The following is a 16,647-nucleotide window of genomic DNA, read 5'->3' on the forward strand; positions in this document are numbered from 1 at the left end:
ATATGTTTACGTATTTTTTGCGTTGCCAGGTTTGGATAGTATTCCGTTTCATATCAACACCTCTTTTTTTGAAGCTATCGATAATTGGACGGCTGTAACGTTCATAAAAGACAAAGCTTCAGATAAATAATATTACATTTGTTCAATTTAAAAACTAACTCAATAACATAGCGCCTTTAACATGGAAACGGTTACGAAGTTGGAAAGCGTCAAACATGGCAACATACACCGTCTCCGACTCCGATACCGGATTTAAAGCGGGAAAGGGACGTTAAGCAAACGGCACTGTTGAAGTTTATTATTTCTGGATGAGGAGCTGTAAACCCGTATAACCGTGGATATTCTGTGAGAAACAAATCTGCCGACAGAAGTTTAGGGACGTTTTTCGACATTTACTTGCATAAAAATGTGAGCAAAGAGGCTAATCGGCGAAGCTGTGTGTCCGCTGTGGAGGGAGGCTGTGAACGTACGTTAAGTTTACATTTAAGACCATTAAAATTGATTAACATGGGGACAGCGAGCACTCTGCTTCAGCTAACGTTAATGTTACATTTCGTTTACGCATTACTGTGTAATAGATGATTGTTTCCTTGCATTTTACGTCCAATTTTTCAAATATGCGTTTTCTTTTGTTTACACAGAGGACTGACGAGGCCTTTGTGGAGTATGTTAACTCAAGACGAGGGGAGAAGAAAAGCAGCCTTTTCTCGATGAACGAGAATAAAATGAAGACAAAACGCAGTCAGAGGCTTCCAGGACCCAGCTGGCAAGGTACTTGTAGCGTTTATTTCCGTGTTACACCAGCCGCGACTTTTTCCGTGTTTTGCATTTAAAATTTAAAACGTAGATTTAACCAAACTAGTGAACAGCTAACACCGTAACGTACGAATGTAACGCTAATGGATCTTTTGTGAAGTTATTTGATTGTTACTTTTCTTAAAAGTAAGCTCTTTTGATCCAGATTGACTTGAATGTTAAAACAGTTGATATAGGTTCGTTTATTTACTTAGCTGCTAATTCAAGTAAGGATAAACTTGATATAAAACGTGCTTTAAGCGTCAAGTTTGTCATTGGAGATCCTAATCCAATCTCTCTTTTTATTTATGTTTAATCAGTGTCTGGGAAACTCGCTGTAAAACTCACTTGTCTGATAAAAATCACTTGTGAAATGGTTTAACATTTAAGTCTTTCTCTTGTGCTATAATGTTATTCAGGAAAAGGTGGACACACTAGTGACAAGGTGAAGCTGAGTCAGGCGAAACGTACATCAGTTCCCACACAAGTCAAGCCTTTTGCTGGAAAAGTGTTTTACCTGGACCTGCCATCAAACAGAGTTGCAGAAACTTTGGAGAGTGACATCAAACAGCTTGGAGGGGTGAGACATTATTTGGTTACATTCACTGGCTGAAACTTGCATTTTCTCACACTGCTTTACATAGCTTAACATATGAACTATGAAGCTGCATATACACACCAGCCACTCTGTTGGGTACACTTATTCGTTCATGCAAATATCTAATCAGACAGGCTGGTCTGAGTATTTCAGAAACTGCTGATCTAATGGGATTTTCCCACACAAGCAGAAAATATCCAGTGAGCAGCAGGTCTCTGGGCAAAAATGTTTTCTTCATGTCAGAGGAGAATGGCCAGACTGCTCCAAGCTGCTATCAGTAACAGTAACTTAAATAGCCACAAACAATGTACATCACATCAAACCTTGAAACAGATGGGCTATGGCAACAAAAGACCACACTGGGTGACGCTCTTGTCACAAAAAAGAGCATCACATGCCTACAATTAAAGCTACAATTCACACAGCATCACTTAAATTGGATGACAGTAGACTGGAAAAAGAAGCCTGGTCTGATGAGTCTTGATTTATGTTCTAACATTTGGATGGTAAGTTCATTTAGAAAAAAACAACAAGAAAGAATTGCTCCATCCTGCCTTGTGTCAGTGGTTAGGTTGTTGTTGGTGTAAGGATAGGGGGTATTTTCTTGGCTCACATTGGGACCAGAGTCTTCTTGCTGACCATGTCCATCTCTTTATGTCCACATTGTACCATCTTCTGCTTTCAGCAGGGTAACGTGCCTAGCCTACATTTGATTTCTTGAACATGACAGTGAGTTCACTGTACTCAAATGGGCTCCACAGTCACCAAAATCTCAATCCAATAAACCACCTTTTTGACATGGTGGAAAAGGTTTTTATTCACGGACGTGAAGCTGATAAATCTGCAGCAACTGTGTGATGCCTTCATGTCATTATTGTCCAAACTCTCTGAATGTTTGCAGGAGTTTGTTGAATTAACGTAATGAAAAATTAAAGCCTGAGGTCCAACCAAATACTCCAGTACTTACTGGAGAAATAAGCCAAAACTGAATACATTTCACTCAGAAGTAGTATGACTAGAACATTTTTAGTAAGGTTACAAACATGACCAGACATTCAGTAATATTTTTCTTTTAAAGGCTCTGGGACATGTTTACTCTGTGAATCGAATAGACAATAATTCTTGAGTTTTTCTCAAAAAAATTTATATTCTTTATCTTTTCGCTCAGACTGTGGAGAAGTTCTTCAGTAAGGACATCAAGTATCTGGTATCTAACAAGCGGGAGGCTAGATATGTGAACTGCCTCAGACAGGACTCTCCTGTTCCTAGCCCAGACTCTGGACCGAGTTCGCCGTATCCTTGCTCAAACCCACACCGGCCTGGCAGCCATGGCGACATCAAGAGCAGATCTCAAGGACAAACCGACACGGTGAGTTCACCATGATGTGTCTGTTTTACCGGGATTGATCTCACTTCTTCTCTGAACCTGTAGATCATTTTTCTAGTTATTGATATTCTTTTGCATTATCTGTTGTTGTTTTGCAGTTTGTTGCAAGCCGAGGGAAGTCTCTGGTGGAGAGAGTTGTGAAAGAGCAGGTTTGTTTTGTCAGCATGAATGATACTTACTGAGGGCTCTTAATTGCTCTGCTAATACACACTTGTTTGTTTTTAGGAAAGGATTCAAGTAAACAAGATCCTGTCAAATGCCCTGGAGTGGGGTGTGAAAATCCTATATGTAGATGGTATGTTGTGTGTGTGGTATCTGTTTTAGTTGAAGTAATTTTTCTTCTTTGTATGAAATTAAGTTCATTCTGCTTTGACATCTGTGACTTTTCTAAATGTATTTGTGCCAATTTCAGATTTAATAGCATATGTTCATAAGAAAAAAAAGATCATCAAAAGCTCAGTTCCTGCAGCCACTGCGGCCAAATTATGTGTAAGTTGAGAATTTCCAGTGTATACTAGGAAAAATAGTCCAACTTTATATTAAGTTATTTGTTTAACATTGGAAGTGTTCACTTTTTTCTGTTGTTTCTAACAGGACAAAGCTGATTCTGCAGCAAAGCAAGGCCTAGAGAAATGCAAAGGTAGACCCCACCCAGACAAATTACTGAGCTTTGCTGGTATATTTTAGTTGACCTTTTCAGGCTGGTATTCTTCTTCTTGCTTTGCTAATAAACGATCTATGTTTTTTATTCCAGGCGGGCGGATTGGTAAACCTTTCATCAAGGTTGAGGATTCAAGTAGGTAAGAAGTCAGTCAGATGAACCCAGCATCCACCTGCTGTCATGAAATTGTTCCTGTGATTTTTTTTTTTTTTTTTTTTTTTTTTTTTTTTTGATTTTTTTTAAATGGTTTCCTTCTCTTTTGTCAGGCACTACCGTCCACTCTACCTCACAATGTCAAACATGCCTGAGTTCAACCTGAAAACCACTGCTCCCTGTAGTCCGTTCTGTCCTGAGGAGAAGGATCCTCCTGCAAACAAACAGCGGGGACAAAGGTATGTCCCCTTCCTTTTTAAAAAATCTCTCGCCACTTTAACCCCACCAATTTTATACCGAGTGCTGCTTAAACATTTTAAATATGCTATGGAGTGCAGTCAGTTTCTCCATGTGTCTTATGTAAATTGATCAAAAAGTAATATCAGGTCACCATGGGCACGAATGTCATGGCATGGTATTTCAATCATTTGACCCTGAAAATGATCAAGGAAATCCTTAAAAGCCTGAAAATACCATGACAATCGTGCCCATGATAGGTGTAAGGCTATCTCTGATCATAGCTGTGGGTCTGAAAAGTTCTGAACCATGCAATTGTAAATGGTACTGCTGGAGCTGCTCAAAAGGTCTTAAATGAACTCATGAAGAGTTTATCAAAATACTAAACTTTTTTTTTTTTTTTCATTTGCTAATCCTCTGGGCTACTCTGGAAACAGAGGTGTGAAAGCCTCAGTCAGTGAGGAGAGAGCTCATGGACGAAAGAAGAACAGAGAAAAGAAACGAGGCGGCTACTGTGAGTGCTGTATGATCAAATACAACCAGCTTACGATGGTAAGTTTGTAAAACTGTCACACAGCACAGTGCACACACTGTTTTTACAATCCTGCTATTTCTAAATGTGAGAACTTCCACACAAGCACTTATTTTGAAAGTCTTTGTGCAGATGCTAAAAGATAAATGATCCCTGGTGAATGATCTGGTATGAGGGGGTATGATTTCGGTTTGGTTAACATCCACGAATTTTCATTTAAACCTGTTTTTGGAAACAAAATGGAGAATCTTTGACTGAAAAACTCTAATGGCAAAATCCATTTTAAATGCTAAACAAGGTGGTTAGCACTGTTGCCTCACACCAAGACGGTACTGATTCATTCCACCATCAGGCCGGGGTCTTTCTGTGTGGAGTTTGCATGTTCTCCCCGTGTTTGTGTGGGTTCTCTCCAGGTACTCCAGATTCCTGACTAAAATGTGTCATCGTTTTCAAAACTGCGACACTGCGACAGTGTGGACAGTTTGCAACACTGTCCACACTGCGATGCAAAAACGGCGTTTTCAAATGTATCTGCTTTGGAGAGCGTTTTCAAAACGCTTCGTTTTCCTTGACCAAAAATGCCATTTTAGTGTAGATGGACGGCCAAAACGGAGAGAAAAAGATGCATTATCAAACGAAAACATATTAGTGTGGACATGGCCTTCGTGGGGATAGGTTAACTGGTAACTCTAAATTGCCCATAGATGTGAATGTGAGTGCAAATGATTGTTTGTGTGTGTGTTAGACCTGCGACGTGTACCATATTTCTTATATGGCACATATATACAGGACCCACAGCGTATTATCCTTGTTTAATTACACTTATCAGTCAAAATAGTCACACTCTTAATATTTTGATGGACTGCCTTTAACTTTCATGACACCATGTGCTATCCTTTGATAAGCTCATCCAATATCTCGAATCAAGAGAAGAACGTTTTTGTTTTGTTTTTGTAATTATCATTACTTTTTCACTAGGATCTTTTAAAGTCATTTGTCTGGAACAGGGTAAATCTGGTCATAAGACCTTTTTTTTATAAGATTTGTTTTTTAATTGCTTTAATATTTATACTCCTTTTGCAAACTGTAGAGCTTTTCAGGATGACCTCAATGGTAAATGGTTGTTTTAAAGCTACACAGCTGTTTAGTCTCAATCCCTTGCGTTCTCTTTGCATTGTATGTGTGCAAATGCTCTTACTTACGCTATAAAATACAGATTTTTTTATTTATTTTTATTTTTTTTAATGATTTGATTTCACCAAATCTTTAAGTGATCTCAGGATTATTCAAGATTTATTTATTTTTATTTTTTGGGTGACCACTTTGTCAGACAGTTATTCACCCAGTTTCAGTAGTTTCAGCATCCTCCTTAGTTGTTTGCTTAGCTTCATTCAGGCTAATGTGTGGGTGTAATTCTGATTACAGCTACACATTAGCTAAAAGTGTTACAAAACACTGTTTTACTTATTGTGAGAACCGCAAAGTAAGAATTTCATTTTTCTGCGTAACCATTTGTGTTTTGCCGTGTACATGACAATAAGCTTCTTGAATAATTTGACCTTCTGAAACAGAGTAATATCTTCTCCACTTTGATGAGCTGTGTCTTCTTACTTTAGCTGTTTTAAGAGGTTACCAGAACATTAGTTAAGGTTAAATGTTTTAATTGCTGCAGTAATTATCTGATAGAAGGCTCTTTATTTGCTTAGCTAGCAGATGTGTGGTACATTTCTTTGTTGGCATTTCCTAACATCATGTAACATAATGTGAAACTAACTGATAAACTTAAACATTAAGTTTTTGTTTTGGGTGATAGATGTAGTGTATATGGAAAAAAGCAGATTTACAGCTTTAGATCTGTTACTTTGATCACATTAATGCAGGTTATCTGGTCCAGAATGAACCACTTTCATTCCAGTTAAGCACAGTATTGCTTGCAGACATAGATAGAAATGTATTAATGATAAATTGTGTCAAATAAAGTATTTAACTGAGAAGAAAACTAACCAAACCTGTCTGTTCGTACATCTGTTTCAAGTCCCTCATCAGTGTTCTCTGGTGTTTAACACAATCATGGAAAAACTGCTCATTGGCTGCTTTGCTCTAATGGGTTGCTCAGTAAATTGCTTTTATTCACTGTGAACAGTTATGTGGCAGGAGCTTCAAATGCCTCTTTTTGTATGTAGGTGTTTGTACCGTAGAGGCTCACTGGCCTTGGATGGACTGCGGTAATTCTCCATTATTTAACTGTCTTTTTTTGTTCAGCATCTGCAGAGTGAGAGTCACAGGGCTTTCTCTAAGAGTGATGAGTACTTGCTGGTGGACAGATTGATTTCAACCTTGAACCACAACTTCATGCATGTTAAAGGAGCTAAACTCAAAAGGTAATTTTTGTTTGTTTGGTTTTTGTTTGTTGTTTTTTTTTTTTTTACCAAAATTTGTCAAAAAACAAAACCCAATTTAAATCTCTTGTAAATTGTTTTTCTTTAATATTTTTATCCCATTTAGCTAATTAAAGGTTTTGTTTTGTTTTTTCTTTGATTCCCATTAGACCAAAGTGCAGTGTTTCCTGTGTTCTGATTGCTCCTGGACCATGTAGAAAACCTGAACTAAGGTACAAGGGAGATCCTTCAGAGACTGTTCAAGAAGACGAGCCATGGACTGTTGATGTGAACGAAGAGTTAAATTCCAGACGGGATATAAAAATCGCGTCCGTGCCTGCCTCTGCTGAATTGATTGACAGAGAGGGCGACCAGAGGAACTGCTACACTTACTCAGACAGATCCAGGCACAAGTTGCTTGAACGTAAACGGATGTGCAGACAGAATTCACACACTTCCCGCACCCAAAAATCTAATTGGCCTCAAAGTCCTCAGTTTGAGTCAGAAGAAGCCCCATCAAGAGGTGAATTTCTTCCCTCTTTGCCCACCAGAGATTGCCAGGATGACCTGCTGGACCAGATACCTCATGAGGATATAAACAGCTCAACTTTGCGCGTTGATAATATGAACATACAGAATAATTTGTCCTCAAAAAGCCTCAGTTTTTTTGAAAATGAACAACAGTCTGATAAGAAAGTGACTGGAAAAAATGACTCTGGAAAGAAAGAAGGATGCCTTCCTACAGAAAGCTGCTCTCCAGTCCAGAAAATTCAGAGGAGGATAAATGTTTACAAGCACAAAAGACGAAAATTGGACACAAACATCGAACATGTAGAGCCTGGCGATGTTTCTGATAACTCTTTATTGAAGCTCTGGAAGCTTTTCCAGTCCAGTGATGACATGGATGTGGAGTTTCACGGCTTCGAGGACTACAAATAGACAAGCTAAAGGGATTAGCTTGAATTCCTGTGTCCTGGACTACACAGGCTGTTAGATTTAAGATGTTAATAGAAGGTCCTGGCTTTTGTGTTTGATAAGAAATGCATCAGCTCTCCCTCTTCAATCAGATGATGGTGATTTTTAACATTTTGTTTACAGAGTAGTATATATTGTAAAACTTAGTGGCCCTAGTAATATTGTTATTGCTAACCATATAGCCCTAGTCTTCCCCCCCTCCCCATAGAGCCTCTCTCTATGAAATCATATGGAGCTAAGAATGGGAAAAACAGTCTGAAGCCTAAACCTTTTACTCATTGACATTATGTTCATATACAGTGACATCTTTATATGAAGCTTTGGCCGTCCTAAAACAAACTAAATAAGGGAAAACACAAAAGAGTCCCTTTTTAAAAGGGACAGCAACTGCAAGTCAGTATTTTACATACTTGAACCTGTAAAAAGTACGTGAAATCAGTCAAAACATTTCTTTGACCAGAGTAATCTGCTGAGTACATGAACTGTAGTGCCAGCTTAACGTTAGCTCCAAGTCCCTTTTGCTCAGTCTACATCTGACTTGACTTTAAGACGTTGTGTGGTTGTGTGGCTCTCCTGTGAACGGGCATGTGTTTAATAAAGGAAGTGAGCAACTGTCTTGAAATGGTCGTCTTCTGTGAAAGAATATTGTAAATACATTTCAGTATTTTGACACTGATGGGGTACGGTAATGTCAGAGCAGCTATGTTTTGTTTTATTGCCATTTGAAAAAAAAAAAAATCTATGAAAAATTGGTGCAATTTTCATTTTACATGATTTTCTTTCCATGAATGCTGACTGTAGAATTTAAAGAGCATCTTATGGATAAAAGGCAGCTTCAGTCATGACAATTATCTTTAATCCTCTAAGACATGTGGATGTGTAATTCAAATAAATGCCTGTTGTACTGTGAGCGTCTCTTTCTGTGTGTTGTAATGTGAATGACCTGCAGGTTGTCTGCATGGTATTTGGCGTTATGTGTGACATTTTAAAAATTCTTCCTAAGTGCACTTTTTATGACCCCTGCCATGCTTTTTCTTTTTTCTTTTATTTATTTTTTTTCCCCTCCCTCTCCTCCTGATGCATTAGCTCAGCGTCTTCCTTTTCCCTGCATTTAGTGCATTAGCATAGTGCCCTTGTTCTCCCTCACCACTCTCAAATGGATGCGCCGGGTCAAATGGGAGTCTGCGCCACTGGCATTAAGAAAATGAGCATCGATGTGTTCTGAGGTACAAGCACAGTGATACTGACGACTGCTGAATCCTGACATGGCCATCTTTCATGCTGGTTGCATCCTGTTAGCATTGTTTTATCATCATACTTAACAAACCATCATTTCTGACCAATATGACTTACATGCATACCTGTATAAATGGTAAATGGCCTGCATTTGTATAGCGCTTTTCTAGTCCTTAGGGACCCCAAAGCGCTTTACACTACATTCAGTCATTCACCCATTCACACACTGGCAATGGCAAGCTACATTGTAGCCACAGCTGCCCTGGGGCACACTGACAGAGGCGAGGCTGCCGGACACAGGCGCCACCGGGCCCTCTGACCACCACCAGTAGGCAAACATGGGGTTAGTATCTTGCCCAAGGATATTTGGCATGCAGCCAGGAGGCAGCCTGGGATCTAGTAGTGGCTGACCTGCTCTGCCACCTGAGCTACAGCCACCCCTTTATAGCCAAATATTGGCTAATAATGGAATACAGCATATATTATATATAAGGAAATTTAAAGAGTATCACAAATATATAGTTTGTCCATTAGAGGGCACTAAAAAGTTGATTTTTCAAGTGTGTAAGGCCCTACTGAGCACACATATTGAATATTTCCTGCTGCTGTTTACTAAATTTAAAAATTAGGACTTTTTCTGCTTTTACTGGACTGGTGCCATGTTTGGGATAATTGTCATGCTAAAAAATAAGCTGTTGTCAATCAGATGCTTTCCAGATGGTACTGCATGGTGGATCAAAATGTGATGGTACTTTTCTGTTTTCAAAGATTCATCAAATATGATAAAATCCCCCAAACCACACTCTGAAATTCAGCCCCACACCATGACTGAGCCTCCACCGTGTTTCACAGATGGCTGTAGGCACTCACTGTTGTTCTTTTCTCCTGACCTCTTCTGAACAGCCAGAAATTTTGACTTTGAATTCATGACTACACAACAACATCTGTTACCACTGATTTTCAGTCCAGGTCTTGTGTAATTTGTCATACCTCAGCCTTTTTCACCTGTTTTCCTTCCTTGAGAATGGCTTCTTGACTGACAGCCACCCTTCCACTGAGCCCATTTCTAATGAGGCTTCAGATAACAGCAGGTCAACTATAGGTAAAAATACATCTCTCAGGTCCTGTGTCAGGTCTTTGAATTATTTCTTTCTATTTCTTAAGAACATGGGTTTCAGATACTGTTCACTTGTTGTAGATTTAGCTTTTTGGGTTTTTTTTTAGGCCTAGTACTTTTATATCTACTTGTTACTATATTACCAAGACAGCCAATAGCCTTTTGGCAGTCATGTTGTTGGTGCAAAAATATAATTTTATTCCTGTCAAACTATTATCTTTGATATTTTTCATAGATTCGACAAAGCAAATGGGAACAAGTGTATCTTTGGCAGTAGTCTACAGGTATGCATTAAAAGTGAGAGGATAAACCACGCACACTAAAAGGCCGCTGTGGTGTGATGGGTTTGTCACTGATCCTTGCTCATGTATTAACTTCAGTTTTTGAGTGTGGAGTTATCAAGTGTAGGTAAATATTTATAGGTAGTTTTGAATGAGAACAAATAAATGTGGAAGCCTACTGTACATTAACCGACTTTGGGATCTCCAAATTTACCGGATCAACTCATCTCTGAAGGAAGATGAAGAAGCAACATCAACAAATAAGAAAATATTGACTGGAGAGACAAAATGGTCATTTACTCTAAATTGCACAATTTTATCTCATTTCTTGTTTTTTTTTTCCTGGGTAGGGGTGGAGGATGCCTTTTTTGGAGGCCTGGCAGATGATGGAGTGAGTCATTATGATAACAACAGGCAAGACTGGGCAGGAATGGCGCTTCTGCAGCGATTTAACATGGAGGAGCTTTTATGTCGTCCCAGATAGGTCCAGTCGGCGGAAGGCCGAGCCCACATTTTCTCCTCATCCAACCTCCGCTCATATTTATGCATTAGGCGTCTCTGCAGTGAGCCGCCGAACACTGATGTGTTTTAAGGAGGTGTCCCTAGATCTCCCTCCCATCCTCCCTCCCTCTCTGTTTCTCTCTCTCTCGCCTCCAGCATTCTCTGCGCTGCTGATCCGCGGGGTTTCGGTGCGCTCAAACGCGCTCGGCGTTCAGACTCCTAAGCACCCCCGATGGCCCCCCATCAGCGACACTGCACTAACCAGACGACCAGCCCCGGCTTCAGGCTCCCTTAGCGAAGGCAGGACCCCGAGAGTCCTCTCCTGGAATACCGCATTGTTTATTATTTCCAGCCACACAGAAAGAGAGAGAGACAGAGGAGATGGTGCTGATGATGCGCCCGCGATGGTGGATTTCCCTTTTGTGCGTCTGTGAATTGATGCACGTCGGTCACCAGAGCAGCCCTAACGCCGGAGATGGTAACTGATGCTATTTTGGATGATGCATGAATTGTTATTGCGCAGCCAAAGCGTTAAATCACTATCAAAGGGCCTGTGTTTATTTGTTAATCAACGCCTCGTCTGCTTCATGCTTCCTGCATTTAAAAACATGCACGCAACCCACAGCTGTTCCACTGTGTGAAAAGGAAATGAAAACCATCGACATTTTAATCATAACTGTTTGTGATCCGCGCGTTTCTATCACTGCTGATCTCCGCGCGGAGGAACGGGGCGCGTAATGAAGTCGGTGTTTACCCCTTTCTCTCTATCTCTCTCTCTGTGCAGGAGACGCCTTGTCGAGCTTGAAGGCTCTTCGTGATGCGGGCAGGTTTGTCGGGAAGGAGGACACGGTGCCTCTCCGCCTGCTCTACAGCAGGCACAACCACAGCCAGATCACACAGGACGAGCTCAGCACCAGGATTAAAGCCAGCGCCAGCTCCGACTCCACGCAGGTACACAAGGTGCTTTCGTGTTGTGAGGGTGGAGTGTGCGATTGTGGAAAGATGCCTCTGTGTTTACAGTTGTCTATTTTATCCATTCAACCCCTCCCTACATGTCCTGACGGGGGGGGGGGGGGGGGGGGGGGGGGGAATCATTATTTAGCAAGCAGGGATACAGAAAAGGACGCTGACAACATTTTGACACGAGCAGGTCACACTAATTACACCGCCTGGAGGTGCTATATGGGTCATAAGCAAAAGAAGAAAAGGCCCACCGCAACCTACACCCATAAAATGCTTTAAAATACTAAGGTTAGCGATAGGACCTCTGAGTTCATTTATCCCCACTCAAAATGATCGACTATATGTCACCTGGTCAAACCGGATAATTAATATTTTAGCTTGCATCTCGTCCGTCCAGCTGGGTTGTTGTCTCAGCAGCTGTCTCACCTACCACCTCAAAAACGCTGCCTAATGTCCCACTAGGCAGCATTTTTCACCTTACACATGAAAACGAATGACCAGAAGCTTTCTTATTGAGCCTATGATCAGCAAACTTTGGCTTGTCACATGTATACCAGCGTCAGCATGTTCTGCGAGCTCGGCGATCACTGTTGACTTAGTCTTAAAAGCGCTCTGGCCTGTCTTTTGGGTCATTTAGAAATAGGGTTGGGTTGTTTCTTTTGTCCACTAGAGGGCATTAAACTCTATTGTCAGCAAATAAAATGGGCGGTTCAGTATTTTGTATAATAATACTGTGATAATAACTACTTTAAGGACTCATTATTTTTTTAAATGGAGGTGGTGTTTATTCATAGTTATGAAAAATTGATATATGTTGCTGATGTTAGCTGATCTTTTGGGTATGGCTAAGTGAATATTTTAATATTTACGCTACAGTTCTGAAAGAGGACTGGTCTCTAAAATGGCAAATTACTTAAATAAAGACATAAATATTTAAATGCATCTGCAGCTATGTATATGATTGCATATACTATGTACTATGTAATATGATTGCATGCAGCAGCCCCTGTTTTTGGATGTTAGCGCCAAGAACCAAGAAATACACTGTAGACTTACAGGTAATAAAGAGTATGGTTGGATTACACTTTGGACATGATCACCCACAAAATTATTAATGTTTGAAAATTATTCAGAGAGCTGTTATTGAAAACTACCAGCTGCGGAAAAGCCTGGAGGCATTTGGCTTTGCCTGCCTACCATCACTAGTACAGTGCGGTAATAGTCATAATCAGTGTATCTGTGTTCACTGAGTCAGTTCAGTCTGCTGGGTTCCTTTCAAGGAATGAGTCAGTTAGCATTGTACAAACATGTTAAGTGTTTTTAATTTGTATGGCTTAGGCTTGAGTAAGGCTAGCCTACTCAGGGCTCAGCGAGTGGAGAGGGCTACAGATGGCATCAGGCAGGGAGGTGTTAACCCTTTGTCTCTCTCACACCTCAGCCTGAGCTGCAGCCCATTGGGTAAACAAGCTAAGTTGAACCATCTGCCGTCAGATATCATTTTAATGTTTTCCTTTTGAAGCTCATTCTAGTCTCACGGCAGGTTTGTGGCACAGGCTTGCTGTGAGCTGAATTTCAAAGGTAGCGTTTCTGCAGAGCAGCACAACAGTTTTCTACAAGAGATTTTGCTCAAAATATGTCATATTTTGATCTAAACCCTCATTATTTCCTGAGCCACTCTCCTTCTCTGGAGTTTACAGCCCAGGAGATGCGTTTATTTTACTCTGATATCATATTGTGCCAACTCATAGTCATAAAAGAGCTTGCGTACAGGCAGCAAGTTAAAGCATCAAAGTCATAAAATGTACATTGCAAATGCAGATGATCGAGGATGGGAGGGTGAGGAGATTTGATTTGTGCTCCGAGTCTTTTAATCTCCAGAGAGCTGATGCTCGTGATGTCACTTGCGCAATGTTTGATCAGTTATTGGCTGTTTTTAGATCAACAGCCTAAAAACAAATCTGTCAGATAGTTCTGAAAATGTGCGACACACATGGAGTTATTTATAGGCTTCTCTCACATCGCCTATTTTTAAGTCGCAGACACAAACAGCACTGAATGAGCTGTGGGGAGTTCAGCAAGGTGCTCTTGTTGTTTTGGTGAAAAAACAAACACTTCCAGTGAAATCAGTCTAACTGTGTCGGTTTGCATGTTTTCCTGCCTGCCTCTCTGCAGAGAAATGATAGGCTTACAGTCATTCTTGAACAATCACGAGTGGAAAATCAGGCTCGCCATGACTCAGAAATCAATGCGAGAGGAGTCACCAGTGGTCTCCTCATATTGGTCCTGCTAAGTCAGGCTGGGATGTGCTTTCATTAACCACAATTACTGGTACCTCCTACCCTCGTGGATACAATCTGCCAGATTAGATTTCATCAAAGTGTGGAATTGCCATTTGCACATGCTCTTGCACACACCCACACAACCTCTTAACTGCTCATATATGCATTGACCGGCACAGGCACGCTCCTGCAGACAATAGAGTCTGTGATCACTGGGGACATCAGGCTATCCTTGGGTGAGCACAGGGGCACTTCCTGAAATGACAGCCTACACACACACACACACACACACACACACACACACACACACACACACACACACACACACACACACACACACACACACACACACACACACACACACACACACACACACACACACTCTCCTTTGTTGTCATGTAGTGTCCAGTCTGTAAAGCAGGTAGCCCGAGCCTCAGGGAGACAGTAAGCCATGCTTAAGGTCTCCACTGGGGCTTTACTGGACCTAAAGGAATTACTGTGGGGAGTTATTATTGACCCAGGGGGCACACCCCATACAATATGTGTCCAAGACTTGGAATGAATCAGACCCTCCTCCAGCCACATCAATCAAACAGAGTTCATGCACTTAGAGATGAAGCAATGACCGGTGAAGAAACATTAAATGAGTCGGTGTAGGGTTAGAATTTTTTTCCCTTTTGATGGTAAACTTAATTCACTTCAATTCAATTTTATTGTTCAGCTGTATTTATATAGCATGAAATCACAGCAACATTTGTCTTAAGGTGCTCTATACTGTAAGGTAAAGACCCTTCAATAATAGAAACCCCCCCCCCCCCCCCCCCCCCCCCAATAAACAATGGATCCCAGTGAGCAATCACTTGGTGACAGAGGGAAGGAAAAACTCAATTTTAGCAGGAAGAAACCTCCGGCACAACCATGCGCAGGGAGGTGCAGGCATTTGCTGTGACCAGTTAGGGTTATGTGTGTGTGCAGACTTGGCTTACTTCATTCCTGCAGCTGATCGGTGCTATAAACACACAATGCAGCCGTCCATCAGTGTAGGTGAGACTTATCCATGTCTATGATACTGAACTGGACCAACCATGTGATAACGGGGACTTTACAAACAGTGTGCAGCTTCTCTTCTCTGTCTTTTTTAGGTGAACCATGTGGCCCAAGCGAGCTTTCAAGTTGACGCTTTTGGTCGGAAGTTCATTTTGGATGTGGAACTGAATCAGTGAGTATTTCATTATTAAATCTGTCTGTCTGGCTTTTGTTTGTCTGTGCTTGTATGTCACTGTGCCTACTGGGCGCTCCACTCTGAACACGTGGATGCATCTTGTGAAAGCAAAGGTTGCCTCATTTTCCAGGAAAAGACTGTAGTGTGAGCTTGCTTGTTGAAATAACTGCTTCAGGTGTCAAACTTGTATTTCTCAGTGCCTCTTGTTCTTGTTTAGCATGAATCCCCCCGAGTGCATGTTGCACATTAAACTAGTGATGACTTCAGTGTTTAAGTGAAGTAGGTCACTGTGGTGCTGCAGTGCTGTTTATTACCTGTTTTAGGGAATGCACATAACTGTACCTCAGCGGCTGCTCTGTGGATAAATGCATACAGTGTGTGTGTGTGTTAGCGTGTTTGAAACCGGTCAGTTGTGTGTGTGATATAGAGGTTCCATCATAATAGGAAGTGATTTACAGTAAAGGCTCGAGCACAGCCCTGTCAGACACTAATATTGATCACAGCTGTGCTGATGGAAAGTAAGCTCCTCTCTCTCTTTCCAGATCTTCTTCTGTTTCCACAACTTTCACATTTTAGTGTCATCCTCTCTAAACCTTTCCCTGTTCTTGTTTTGCTTTGGCTCCAGTCTGCCACTTTTACAGTCCATGTTTGTCTCATTTATCCCAAAAGCTTGTGAACTTGGCATGCGCATACAGTCAAGCTGCCTACTCATCACAGCGGAAGTCACTCTCTTGCTGAGTAAAATGTTACATCAGAGGAATTCCCAGGTTTAGAGGATAGCCTGCAACTCCCTGAGTGACATGTTGGCCGGTTATGCGTGCATGTATGTTTGCACCATTTAATGCAGACTGCTATCCTTCTCTATACAGGCAGTGTTATAAAGGTAACGAAATAAGTGAAAAGAGAAAAACGCAATAATGACACGAACAGGCGGTTTGCAGTTTGAAGGAACAACGATGACAAACAGGAAGTAAACATGACACAGTTGGAGTCATGTGCATCAAGAGTGATTTCAGCAGGAGTGGAGAGAGATACGAAAGGTGTCAGATCCTCCGGTTTAGCGCTAAAGGACTCAGCATCCAGCCTTCTTATGATTAGATTAACATGGAGTGCTATAAAAAAGTATGCATATGGATAAACGAGTATAAAAGAGGGGTGTTTAGGAAGGTTCAGGGCCTCTAGGGCTGAGAGCAACATTGGAAGAAAGGAGTTCACATTATTAGCAGGATAAATTATTTGGATGCAGCCAGTTAGAGGTAGGCGAGTCTCATCACCCTCACCTTCAATCAGGTTCTGCATTGCCTGTTGGGGTATGCCCCTTAGAATCTGAAC

General features: G+C 41.1%; 2 protein-coding genes across 5 annotated transcripts in view; both read left to right on the plus strand.

Moving 5' to 3' along the window:
* The first annotated feature begins 153 nt into the window (after positions 1–153).
* Positions 154–9,357, plus strand: dbf4 (DBF4-CDC7 kinase regulatory subunit). Of its 2 annotated transcripts, XM_085176081.1 has the most exons (13): positions 154–466; positions 642–771; positions 1,215–1,375; positions 2,562–2,762; positions 2,879–2,929; positions 3,006–3,075; positions 3,193–3,269; positions 3,375–3,420; positions 3,535–3,580; positions 3,708–3,833; positions 4,269–4,383; positions 6,626–6,744; positions 6,912–9,356. In XM_085176081.1, the coding sequence occupies exons 2-13, from the start codon at positions 711–713 to the stop codon at positions 7,678–7,680; spliced, it is 1,842 nt and encodes a 613-aa protein (XP_085032207.1). In that variant the 5' UTR covers positions 154–466; positions 642–710; the 3' UTR covers positions 7,681–9,356. The 2 variants fall into 2 exon arrangements, with proteins under 2 accessions (XP_085032207.1, XP_085032208.1); XM_085176082.1 differs by lacking the exon at positions 154–466 and having other exon boundaries at positions 6,912–9,357.
* Positions 9,358–10,714: 1,357 nt separating this feature from the next.
* adam22 (ADAM metallopeptidase domain 22) overlaps positions 10,715–16,647 on the plus strand; it is a 68,648-nt gene continuing 62,715 nt past the window's right edge. Inside the window, exons 1-3 of one of the 3 annotated variants that reach the window (XM_085176079.1) lie at positions 10,715–11,329; positions 11,636–11,802; positions 15,236–15,312. In XM_085176079.1, coding sequence (XP_085032205.1) covers positions 11,233–11,329; positions 11,636–11,802; positions 15,236–15,312 — 341 coding nt within the window. In that variant the 5' untranslated portion in view covers positions 10,715–11,232. The remainder of the gene's footprint in view (positions 11,330–11,635; positions 11,803–15,235; positions 15,313–16,647) is intronic. The other 2 variants (XM_085176077.1, XM_085176078.1) reach the window with 2 other exon arrangements.

This window comes from Neolamprologus multifasciatus, chromosome 11, assembly GCF_963576455.1.
Source record: "Neolamprologus multifasciatus chromosome 11, fNeoMul1.2, whole genome shotgun sequence".
In the NCBI taxonomy this organism is placed as follows: Eukaryota; Metazoa; Chordata; class Actinopteri; order Cichliformes; family Cichlidae; genus Neolamprologus; species Neolamprologus multifasciatus.